Source organism: Zosterops lateralis, assembly GCF_965231275.1.
Source record: "Zosterops lateralis genome assembly, chromosome: 4".
NCBI classification, from domain to species: Eukaryota; Metazoa; Chordata; class Aves; order Passeriformes; family Zosteropidae; genus Zosterops; species Zosterops lateralis.
Window position 1 is genome coordinate 73,992,735 of NC_139765.1, and position 13,035 is coordinate 74,005,769.

The window sequence follows — 13,035 nt, forward strand, 5'->3', positions numbered from 1 at the left end:
CGCAGCGGCTCCCTCAGACCCCTTCAGATCCCCCTGGATCTCCGGATTCCCCCGGGATCCCCTGGCTCCCCCCGCTGCCGGGCTCAGGCCGTACCTCCCTCTGCAGCACGAGCTCCTTGGTGAAGAGCGTGGCCTCCTCGCTGAAGGGCTCCCCCTCCTGCGTCAGCCCCGGCACGTTCCGGGCGCCCCGCGGGCACTCGATCCCTGCGGGAAAACCGGGAAAACCGGGCACCGTCAGGGGATGGCACCTGGGAGTGGTGAACTGGGAATGGCAAACTGGGAATGGCAAACTGGGAATGGCACCTGAGAATGGCAAACTGGGAATGGCAAACTGGGAATGGCATCTGGGAATGGTAAACTGGGAAGGAATGGCTAACTGGGAATGGCACCCCGGGAATGTCACCTGGGATTGGCACCTGGGAATGGCACTTGGGAATGGCAAACTGGGAATGGCATCTGGGAAGGGTAAACTGGGAATGGCAAAGTGGGAATGGTAAACTGGGAATGGTAAAATGGGAATGGCACCTGGAAAGGGTCTGGGAGGGAAGGGGACACTGGAAACAAGTGAGATGTGGGGGCAGCTCCGAGAGGGTCCAGGGGTGGCACAGCTGTGGGAGAGGCTGGGACAGGCTGGGACCAGCAGGGATGGGGACACGGGGACAAGGAGGGATTGGGACACAGGGATGTGTCAGCAGGGACAAACAGGGATGGGGACAGGGGGACAAGAAGGGATGGGGACATGGGGACACACCCAGGCCCCCATCCAGACCCCTCTGTCACAGCCACTCCCCTGCCCTCTTCTCCCGCTGCCCCCAGGATCCCCTGGCTGGGAGCAGAGGGAAGTCCTGCATTATTAATGATCATTTACATAATTTGCATAATGAATGAAGCGCCGGGAATTGCAGAGCCACGAGTGAGGAGGTGCCACATCCCCAGGGCCACATCAGTGTCACCAACACCCGGGGACACAAGGACACAGATCCTGCCTGGAGCAGCCGGGAGTGCCCAGAGCACATCCCGAGGGACAGTGTCCCTGTGCCAGCAGGTCCTTCTTCTTCCTCATCCCCATCCTCATCCTCATCCTCATCCCCATCCTCATCCCCATCCTCATCCTCATCCTCATCCCCATCCGCATCCTCATCCTCATCCCCATTCCCATTCCCATCCCCGGTCCTACTGTATCCCTTTCCCCATCCCCATTCCTATTGGATCCCCATTCTCACCCCTGTCCCATCCTCATCCCTGGCCCTGTTGTATCCCCGTCCTGTCCCCATTCCCAGGCTCGGCTGCCTCCAAGGGAAGCCATTTCCAGAGGATCCAGCAGGAGATTCCCAGCCCTGTCCCTGCCCTTCATGGCACCAACATCCTCTGTCCTCAGAAATGGGGGATGTCTGGAAAAGGGGGATTCTGGGAAACTCAGCAGAATGTGGGATGGGGAGCAGGAAATCCTGGGATCTTTGTTAATGAGCTAGAAACATCAGGCTCCCTCCAAAATCTGGGATCACCCTGGGATCCTCTTTCCAGCACTGGGTGGGCTCTGGCTCTGATCCCAAACGTGGCTCTGATCCTGACCCAGCACTGATCCCAAATTTCTCCAGCAAGGAGCATCCCCCAGTGCCACACTGGGAATGGGAATGAGGGGCTGGAGCTGCCCCTCCTCCTCCCTGGAAAGGGCCAGGAGGGCTCAGGGACCTCAGTGGAATTTCTTCCCTCAAGGAACAAGGGAAGAGCTGAGGAAGCACCAGAATCCTCAAACTCCATCAGCTCCTGGCTCCTCCGGACTGGGATCCCGTTCCGGATCCTCTCCGGCCTCTGACGCTTCCCAAACCCACCTGAGGGAAGGTTCTGGAAAAGGGACGGCTCCAAAGGCCGGGAATGCTGGCGGGAGAGGGGAGGGGACGCTTGGCACCCGGAAAAGTTCTCCAGCACTTTAAAAATAGCAGCTAATCCCGAATCCGCGGCTGTGCCGCGCTTCCCGGGAAGCCGTGACGGATTAATGAGGGATGCGGCTGTGAGTGCTGCAGCCACCGCGCTCCCCTGGGCTTCCCACAGAATTCCAGCACAATCCTGCCCAGCCAGGCCCAGGGCCGGGATGGAGGGGGCGGCTGTGGGGCTGTTCCCGTCCTGGAATTGGCCCTGGAGGGATGGAGGGTGAGAATTCCGCAGCATCCCAGAGGGATCCCGTGGCATCCTCAGCATCCCGGGTATCCCTCGGCATTCCATGGACATGCCAGAGCATTCCTGGGTATCCCACAGTATCTCTGGGATATCCTGAAGCATCCCAAGGCATCCCGGGGCATTCCACAGCATCCCAGAGTATCCCACAACACCCCAGAAGGATCCCGCACCAGGATTCCAGGAGGAATTCCTCCGCAGAATTCCCTCAGTGGAACAGATAGAATAGATCTTCCCAGGTAGAAACCCTTGGAGAAGGACCCTTCCAGCCTCGATTCCAGGGATTTGAGCAGCTTTGTGCCCTCGCTGTCCCAGAGCCGCAGCCAGCACCGGGATCTGGGATGGCTCTGGGCAGGGATCGGCCGGGGCCGAGCGCCAGAGATTGATCTCCTGCAGGATTTATGGATTTTGGGAGCAGGGGAGGTGAGTGGGAGGGGGGAGACACCCAGGAACCGCGGGAGTGGGACTGGAATGCCGAGGATCTGCTCCGTGGGACAGCCCCACGTCGGGAATGCTCACATGGAAAAACTCCGGATTTCCCAACCCCGTCTCCCAATTCCGCAGCTCCCGGGGAAGATTTTGGACCCCCTGGAGCCACTTGGCCACTCCAACATCCTCGGAGGTGCCCCCTCATCCCTCGGGAATTCTCCTGCTCCCAGCCTCCGCTCCGGGAAGGCGTCAGGCTCCGGAGTTTTGCCGGGAGAGAGGAATTCGGGATTAAACCGGCGCCTGTATTTGCACATATTTATAGTGCTCTGACGGATCTATTTTAGCTGGAAAGCCGGGATGAGCTCCCTCGGGAGCATCCCTGGAGTCACATTTTAAGGGACTTGGCATCTCTTTCTGGTGCTCATTTGCATTTGATATCCATAAAAAAGGCAGGCGTTGATAAAAGGCGGATATTTATCCTATTCCTGGCTTGGCAGAGGAGGGTTGGGAATGGCACCGGGGAGAAATCCAATGAAAACCAGGGAAAATAAAAGCCAGAAGGTCCTGCCGGGATCATGGTTTTCGATGGAATGGGATGGTCTTGGGGATCAATCCCTTCTAGAACAGAGCAGGGTGGAGCAGGAATCCCAATGGAGCAGGACTATGGAACAGGAATCCCAGTGGAGGAGGACATGAAACAGGAATCCCAATGGAGAAGGACCACAGAACAGGAATTCTCATGGAGCAGGACCACAGAACAGGACTCCCAATGGAGCAGGAATTCCCATGGAGCAGGACACCAGGAGATGTCCCAGCATCACAGGGAGCAGGGATGGAGCCCCCACTTCCCAAAGGCCCATCCCGGTGCCGGTGTCCATGAGGGATGGAGACAGGACACGTTCCCAACTCTGGGAACAAAGGGATGGACAAAGAATCCCTGATTTCATCTTTGCTCCTGCCAGGATAAACATTCCCTGTGTGAGAGCCGCTCCCACCTTTCCCAGTGTTTAATCCTGGGATTGGATCCTTGAAATGCTGATGGAATTCTTCCTCATTCTCATTTTCATCCCATCTTCATCCTATTCCCATCTTCATCCCCATTCTCATTCTGATCCTCACCCTATCACCATCCTCATCCCCATCCTGCTTTTCCTTCTCAATCCATCTTCATCCTACCCCCATTTATATCCTCATCCTCATCCCCATCTCAGTGTTCCCTCTCTTCTCCCCACTTTGTGCTTCCCCACCTGCTCCCAAGTTTTTTGGGTGGGATCATCCTTCCCAATCCCAACCTGCCCCACCCCTCCCAGCCTGACCTGAGGCAGCTCCAGCGTTAATTTGGGACCCTTCACCCTGGGGTCCCCCAATCCAGGGAATGTTCCTGTGCCAGTCCAGGAGATGTTCTGGCACCAATACCAGAACCCTGTGGTGCCAGTCCCGGAATCCCACAGTGCCAATCCCAAAACTTCACAGTGTTCATCCCCAAGTCCCACAGTACTGATCCCAGGAATCCCATGGTGCTGATCCCAGAACCTCACAGCGCAGATCCCAGAGTCCTGAGATGCCCATCCTGGAGTCCCACAGTGCTGACCCCAGGAACCCAGTGGTGCCATTCCCAGAACCCCACGTTGCTGATCCCGGGAATCCTGTGGTGCCAATTCCTGGAACCCCACAGTGCTGAATCCAGAAATCCCACGGTGCCAATCCCAGAACCCTGTGGTGCTGAATGCAGGAACCCCATGGTGCCAATCCTGGGACCTTGTGGTGCCAATCCCGGAAGCCCACAGTGCCAACCCCAGAACCCTGCGCTGCTGACCCCAGAACCCTGTGGTGACAATCCTGGAACACTGTGGGGCTGAATCCAGGAATCCCACAGTGCCAATCCCAGAACCCTGCAGTGCTGAATGCAGGAACCCCATGGTGCCAATCCCGGAATCCTACAATGCCATTCTCAGAACCCTGCGCTGCCGACCCCAGAACCCCGGGGTGCCAATTCCGGAGTCCCGCGGCGCCGATCCCGGTGGGATCCGCGGCATTCCCGGCTCACCTGCGAGCAGGAAGGTGATCAGGCAGGTTTCCTTGGGCAGGAAGAGCTTGAGGCGGGAGCCGCTGAACACGTATTCCACCACGGCCTCGGAGCGGCCGGCGCGCTGCAGGAACGGCAGGAACTGCTTCGCCTTCTGTGTGTCCTGAGGAAAAACGGGAATTCAGAGACCCCCCCTGGAATTCCCAGACCCCCCGGAACCCCGACCTGCCAGGGCTGGGAGCTCCTTGTCCCCTGTGCCAGCTGGGATGTGAGATCTGGGCATGGAGATGAGCGTTTCCAGCTTGGGATGGGCCCTGTGCCCCAAATGCAGCCCAAATCCATCCCAAAACCCCAGATGTATCCCAAAACGCATCTCAAAATATGGCCAAAAATCCCAAATTCATCCCGAAATAATCCCAAGTGCATCCCAAAACACATCCCAAATATATCGCAAAACGCATCTCAAAATACAGCCAAAAATCGCAAATACATCCCAAAATAATCCCAAATACATCCCAAAATGCATCCCGAATGCATCCCCAAACCCCAAATATATCCCAAAACACATCTCAAAGTACATATCAAAACATGTCTCAAAAATACATCTAAAAATCCCAAATGCATCCTAAAATAAATCCTAAATATATCCCAAAACATATCCCAAATACATCCCCAATCTGGCCAAAATACATCCAAAATTCATCCCTAAACCCATCCCAAAATCCCAAATGCATCCCAAATACACCCCAAAACCCATCCTAACCCCCCCACAGGGCAGCTGCCTGGATCAACAGGACAGATCCGGCCCCATTTCCCCCATCCCCAATGGAGCATCCCATGGCTCCCCTTTCCCGGGATCTGCCCCTCCCCATCCCAGCACTGAAGGGCTCCACAGAAATCCTTGAAAACACTAATGAATTGAGGGAAACTTAACGAGCTGTGCTGGGAAGGTGTGGGGATCCCCAGATTCCTTCAGCAGAGCCGGGGAATCCCAGGTTCCCACCGGCATTCCGGTGCTGGCTCCCTCCACCTGGTTCCCAGGCCATGGGGCAACTCCCCGTTTATTTATCCAAGGAAAAAAGGGAAAAACCCCCCAGCAGCTCCCAAAGTAACGGCCCCGGGTGGGTTTTATCCCGTTTGATCCCTGTGGAATTCCCGCACATCCCACGTGCCAGAGGGGATCCTTACTCCGGAGATGTCGGCGACCCTGTGGATCGGCACCTCCTTCTTGCTGTGCAGCCCCTTCCCGTTCTTGATGGCCCTGGAAAAGAGAGGGAGCGCTGGGAATGAGCCCAGAGCATCCCAGCCATGGAATGAGGGCTTTCCATGAGAAACGGGGAGGTGAGAGGAGCCTGGATGCGGGAATGCAGCACGTGGAGGGCGCTGAACGGATGGAAAACCAGCGGGATGCTGGAGCTGCTGCCAGATCCGTGCCCAGTGCCGGACCCGGATCCGGATCCTTGTCTCGGCACAGGGACACAGGGCTGGGATGTTCCCCTGGGATGTTCCCTTGGGATGAGGCCACCGAGCTCCTGTCCCCACTTGGAGCATCCCCTCCTGCCCCAGGGCCTGGCCTGGAGGGTGGGAAAGGCCGGAGTGTGCCGGGATTCTGGCAGAGCCAAGGCCTGGGATGATTCCAGGCTCTCTGAAGAGCTGGGAATGCTGCAGGGATCCCCCCAACTGCTCCAGGCCCTGCACCACAACCTCATCCGGGATCTCCCATTCCCACTGCTCCTGGCATTGTCCCAGAGCTGCCGGCTCCTCTGCCTGCTCCCAGCATGATCCCAGATTTGGGATGTGCCAAAGCTCCCTGGCATGGATGAGCCACCTCCATCCCAGCCCCGCTCTGGGATCAAGCAGGAACACTCACACCTCCTCCTGGGGACATCCAGGCTGAACCCCAGAACCTGGATCCATCTCTAGCTGCCAGATCCCAGCCCTGGATCCATCTCTAGGAGCCACATCCCAGCCCTGGATCCATCTCCAGGAGCCACATCCCAGCCCTGGATCCATCTCCAGGAGCCACATCCCAGCCCTGGATCCATCTCCAGCTGCCACATCCCAGCCCTGGATCCATCTCTGGGCACCACATCCAGCCCTGTATCCCGGCATCCCGGTGCCCCCTCTGCAGCTCAGAGCTGCTGATTTCCTGCCAGGCTTCCCAAAAGGCACATTCCAGGCGTTGGGAAGGAGCCTGCGAGCAATCTGCCGGCCGCCCACTGCCCGGGCACGGCTGGGTGGGAACGGGAGCAGCTTTCTCGGGATTGATCCATCCGCCTTTTCCCGCGGCAGCCAGCCCTGCCCGGGAAGGCGCCGCAGCCCCCTCCAAGCTGCTCTTCCCGGCTCTCGGCACCGTGCCGGGATCTGCTGCCAAGGAGGAGCTGAGATCCCACCATTCCCGCCGGGCTCGGGCTCAGCCGTGACGGAGCCGCCTCCGGAGGGAGCGGGGCCGGGCAGGGAAGGGGGTCCAGAGCCATTCCAGGGCCATCGGAGCGTGGGATGAGGGACAGGGACATGGGGACACCCTGGGGGGGCTCCAGGGTTGGGAAGAGCGATCTGTGGCCGTGGGGGGCACTGGGATCCAGGATCCCTATGGGACACATGGCACACCTGAGACACAGCTGGGGACAGACGGGGACACGGCTGGGATGGGACAGAGGGACACAAGAGGCTCCGTGTGAGAATCACCTACAGCCACAGGGATGGACACAGGACTGGACAGGGGACACAGAGTGTGACAGGGGACAGGGACAGTGCAAGGGGACACAGGGCAGGGGACACAGGGTGTGACAGGGGGACAGGGACAGTGCAGGGGGACACAGGACTGGACAGGGGACACAGGGTGTGACAGGGGGACAGGGACAGTGCAGGGGGACACAGGACTGGACAGGGGACACAGGGTGTGACAGGGGACGGGGACAGTGCAGGGGGACACAGGGCAGGGGACACAGGATGTGACAGGGGGACAGGGACAGTGCAAGGGGACACAGGGCAGGGGACACAGGGTGTGACAGGGGGACAGGGACAGTGCAAGGGGACACAGGGCAGGGGACACAGGATGTGACAGGGGGACAGGGACAGTGCAAGGGGACACAGGACAGGGGACACAGGATGTGACAGGGGGACAGGGACAGTGCAAGGGGACACAGGGCAGGGGACACAGGGTGTGACAGGGGGACAGGGACAGTGCAAGGGGACACAGGGCAGGGGACACAGGATGTGACAGGGGGACAGGGACAGTGCAAGGGGACACAGGACAGGGGACACAGGATGTGACAGGGGGACAGGGACAGTGCAAGGGGACACAGGACAGGGACACAGGATGTGACAGAGGGACAGGGATGGCACAGGGGGGCACAAGACAGGGACACAGGGTGTGACAGGGGACAGGGACAGCCCCCCAGCCCTGCTCACCTGGCCTCAGCTGCCAGCAGCTCGTCGTAGTGGGCCGAGCGCTGGTCGTCGTCCTGCCGGTAGCGCAGCACCGTGGCCAGGCCCTTGCTGACCAGCGCCTCCGCGATGTTGCTGCAGGAACGGGACCGGGTCAGGGTGGGATTTGGGGCAGGGAGACCCCAATCCCACCCCAATCCCACCCCAATCCCATCCCATCCCAAGGCAAGGTCTTGCAGTGACACATCCCAGTTCTCTGGGCACAACGGGGGGACCCAAATTTGGCTCATTCCCACAGAGAGAAGCCACCCAGGAGCACCCTAAAAACGTCACCCCAAAAATTCACTCAGAACTCTCCCCCGCCCCACCCCAAACCCAGCAGGCTCAGCATTCCTAGGCCTCCTCCTGGATTTCCTGATCCCATCACTTTTTTTCCTGGGTTCCCCCCGGATTCTCCCCCAAACCTGAGGGGTGATGGCCCCCAGCCCACAGGAATCTCCTCGATTCCACCATCCCACATTTTTCCAGAAAATAAGCTGGGCACCAGTTTGGGGGGGGGGGGGGGCTGGACAGGGAGACCCCCCCCCACACCTCCATTTCCAGGGGAAGGGGCTTGGAGCAGCCTCTCCCAGTGAACTGGGATTTCTGGGAGCAGCAAGGGCGGCCTGTGCAAGGCGGGGATGAATCCATCACATTCCACTGCTTTAAGCAAATCCACAAATTCTCCTTCGCCAGCACATCCCTAATTCTCCTCCAGCCACCGTCCCCCCCCGCTAATTCCCTCCGTATCCCTAAAATAAGTGGATCTATCCAGAGGATGGAGGGACTGATCCCTTCCCGAATCCCGGGTGTGCCCCTTCCTGAGGAGGGGGAAGGGCAAATCCATCACCGGGAGCCGAAATTAGGTCTCGGAGCAGGGGGAGGAATCAAGAAATTCGGGATTGGCAAGCAAGGGAATTGCTGCAGCTGGAGCAGCTGCGGCAGCCTGGGAATGCCGAGCACTGGGAATGCTGAGCACTGGGAATGCCGAGCACTGGGAATGGGTACCCTGGGAACGCCGAGCACTGGGAATGGGCACCCCTGGAAGGCTCAGGAAGGAGCAGGAGCTGGGGGAGGCCAGGGAAGGGCCAGGGTGGATCCCGGTGGTCCCTGACATTCCCCATCCCATTCAAATCCAGCTCCTCATCCTGAACATATCCCACTCCCCATCCCAGACACGTCCTGCTCCCCATCCCTGACATCCCATTCCCCATCCCAGCTGCATCCTGGAAAAGGGTGTGGGAAAGTGTTCCCCTCGTCTCCTCCCTGGGCCACTGGATGTTCTGTAGTTTTCCCAGCTCTCCCAGACATGGAATCCGGCTGGTTCTCAGAGCCAAAACACCCCCACAGGCTGGAAATCCTGGGAAAAGCTGAAATTCTTTCGGGGTTCAGGGGTTTTAAGGCTCAGAATTCCCACGGGGAGTGATCCTGGCACCCAGGGAAGTGCCCCAGGAGCACTGTAGGAAGGAGGGCAAGGGAGAAGGAGACAGGGATGGCTCACAGAAGGAATTCCAGCCCATGGATTCCAGGTCCTGCTCCAGGCCTGGCTCCCTGTGAAGCACCCCCCATTCCCACCTCCAAATAAAGCTCTGGAATGGAGCTGGAGCTGTGGCCTGGGGGGAAGGAGCATCCCCCAGTTAATCCCAGATCCCAGATTGAAGACTGGGAATACGGTGGGGGAAATCTCCTTAAGCTGGAAAATGCCAATTTGGGAACTTCAAGCCAAAAATGTCAATTTTTAAGCTCCTCCTGCAGTTCATTTCCCAAAGGAAGTTTTGGAGGGGTTTCATCCCACCCGAGCTGGTGCCCAGCATGGATTGGGATCAGGATTGGGATCAAGATCAGGATCAGGGGTGCCAAACCCATCCCACCCCCCAAACTGCAGCATCCGCCCCCGCTGCCCCCAGGGAAGGGAGCCCCCACTCCTGCTGGGAATTGCGCCTGGAATCACAGCACGGGGTGCTCCTCAAGTGTGGGCTTAGGGATTTCTAGGAGCTTTTTTTTCCCGAGGATGATGCAGGATGCTGTGGGATGCTATGGAATGGTGCAGGATGCTGTGGAGAACTGTGGGATGCTGTGGGATGCACCAGCACTCCTAGGGCAGGGATCAGGCCCAAAACTTGGAGGAGATGGGAGGGGGATGCTGGGACCCCAGGATCCAGGCAGTGACACAAGCAGGGATAGACAGGGATGCAGGCAGGGATCCAGGAGGGATCCAGGCAAGGAAATGGGCAGGATGGGGGCAGGGATAGGGACTGGGAGATGAGCAGGGATCCAGGCAGGAATATGGGCAGGGATCCAGGCTGGGAGATGAGCGGGGATCCAGCAGGAGAAGCTGGATTTGTGCTCCAGCCCCCCCGAGTTCCCAGTGCCCAGATCTGGGATCAGGGCTGGGATTGGAACTGGGATCGGAGCTGGGATCAGAGCTGAGATCGGGGCTGGGATCAGAGCTGGGATCGGGGCTGGGATCAGAGCTGGGATCGGGGCTGCAGCTCCTGCCCTGGCTCCCGCCCCGGCGCTGCCGTGCCTGGAATTCCAAGCAGGCTCAGCCCAGCCCAGATGCCGGGCGGACACCCCAGGAGGACAAGCCAGGCTTTATTCCCTGCTCCATCCCAGCCTGGCAAAGGCCTCGGGACACAGACCCTGCTCTGTTCCACCCCCGGCATCCCGGGATGCAGCACCAGGAATGGCACAGGCACTGCTGGAACATCCCGGGATGCAGCACCGGGAATGGCACAGGCACTGCTGGAACATCCCGGGACGCAGCACCGGGAATGGCACAGGCACTGCTGGAACATCCCAGGATGCAGCACCGGGAATGGCACAGGCACTGCTGGAACATCCCGGGATGCAGCACCAGGAATGGCACAGGCACTGCTGGAACATCCCAGGAATGCAGGGGCAGCTCTCCCAGCCCTGGATTAGGGAGCAGGAAAACGCAGCTCTCCCAGATTTTGCAGGGAAGGAAGGGAAGGAAGGGAAGTGCAGCTCTCGCAGCCCCTGGATCAGGGAGGGAAAGGCAGCGCTGCAGCGCTTTGGGCGCTTTCCAAAATAGCTGCTACCGGGAAAAAAAACTGGGAAAGCAACCAAGGGCCTATGACAAATCCTCCCTACGCAGCTCCCGGAGCCGCTGCCAGCCGGAGGCTTGGCCTATCCACAGGGATGTGCTGGAGGCTTGGCCTATCCACAGGGATGTGCCAGGGGCACCGGCACCCCGTGCCCTGAGGGGGAAAAGCCACAAATTCTGGCTGAGGGGAAGCTGCTCTGGAACACTCCCCACTCCTGAACCTCCTCATGGAGAAGGGAAATCAGGGAGGGGCCCCTCTGGAAGGACAAACATCCTGGGATACAAAGAGCGGATGACTCCTCCAAAGCCACCCCCAAGGCAGCTGGAGTGGGGGGAATCTCATCCCGATATCCCCCAAAACTGATGCAGTTATGGGAGGTCCAGGCAGCAGCATCTCAACGTATCCCACAGAATCCCAATGCTGGGATGCCGGGAAGGGGGGCTGATCCCAGGCCAAGTGGGGAGTGAGCCACCCTCCAGCCCCACGGAGCCCTGGCACGATGGGAATCCCAGCCCAGCCCTGGGGAGAGCTCACATTCCGCCGATGGAGACGGTGGCACACGTGCGCTCCGAGAAGGCCGGGACGGTCTCGGTGGCGCTGCTGGCAGGGCGGATGTAATCCACGGAAACGTTCACCTGGAACAGGGACACCATGGCTCAGGACAGCACTGCCAAACCTGAGCATTGGCCAGCCACGCCCTCATCCTCACCCTCATCCATATTCTCATCCTCATCCCATCGTCATCCTCAACCTCATACTCAACCTCATCCACATCCTCATCCACATCCTCAATCCCATCCTAATCCTCATCCCCATCCTCACCCTCATCCTCATGCCATCCTCATCCCTATCCTCACCCTCATCCATATTCTCACCCTCATCCCATCATCATCCTCATACCATCCTCAACCTCATCCACATCCTCACCCTCATTTTTATCAACATCCCCATCCCCACCCCCACATTCCCATTCCCAGCCTCCAGCCCCTCTCTGCCTCCACGCCCAGGGAATGGAGCCAGAGGAGTTTCCCAGTGGTTCCAGCACCACCAGAGCTCCCAGGCACATGAACCCAGGAGTTTCCCAGGCAGGACAAGATCCCAGTCGGGATCCCGGCACTGCCAGGTGTCCCCAGAGCTCTGTGGGGATCCCCAGGTGTGGCAGCCCTGGCACATCCTGGTTTATGGACACAACATTCCTGCCAGGACAGGGGGACGGGGCTGTCCCCAGGAATCAGCACCTCCGGGAGGGATGGGAAGGGCTGGGGCAGGGCAGGGAGAATCCCAGGAATCCCACAGTGTCCCCATGGCTCTGACACAGTGGGAAGGGATTGGGACAACGCTGCCATTGCCCTGGGATCCCGGCCAGGGACTGGGAACACCTCAGGAGCAGATCCTGCTGGATGCATCACTTCCCACTGCACCAGGGCTCGGGATGAGCTGGGACATGCAGAGATCAGGGAATCCTGGGATGGTTTGGGTGGGAAGGGACCCCAAAGCCCCCCCAGGGCCACCCCTGCCATGGCAGGGACACCTCCCACTGTCCCCAGCCCAGCCCCAGTGTCCAGCCTGGCCTTGGCCACTGCCAGGGATCCAGGGGCAGCCACAGCTGCTCTGCCAATTCCAGCCCAGCCAGGAATTCCCAGTTCCCAAAATCCCATCCAAATCTCCCCTTTCCCAGTGGGAAGTCATTCCCTGTGTCCTGTCCCTGTCCCCAGTCCCTCTGCAGCTCTCCTGGAGCCTCTTTAGGTCTCCCTGGATCCTTCCCTCCTCCAGGGATCACTCCCCAGTGGTTCCCAGCATCACATCCCACATCCACATGCGCTGTTTCCATGCCAATCCCACCCAACCCCAACCAATCCCACCCCTCTGCTTCCCCAGGGAAGCTCCATCCTCAATGCTTTCCCGGTA

General features: G+C 59.2%; 1 protein-coding gene across 1 annotated transcript in view; it reads right to left on the reverse strand.

Annotated features, from left to right (window-relative positions):
• The window catches only part of SND1 (staphylococcal nuclease and tudor domain containing 1), a gene marked incomplete at its 5' end in the record, with an annotated part of 77,896 nt that overhangs the window by 16,211 nt on the left and 48,650 nt on the right, over nt 1–13,035 (reverse strand). Inside the window, 5 exons of the mRNA XM_083860653.1 lie at nt 95–204; nt 4,652–4,793; nt 5,819–5,891; nt 8,045–8,155; nt 11,662–11,762. Of these exons, the coding sequence (XP_083716779.1) occupies nt 95–204; nt 4,652–4,793; nt 5,819–5,891; nt 8,045–8,155; nt 11,662–11,762 (537 nt within the window). The remainder of the gene's footprint in view (nt 1–94; nt 205–4,651; nt 4,794–5,818; nt 5,892–8,044; nt 8,156–11,661; nt 11,763–13,035) is intronic.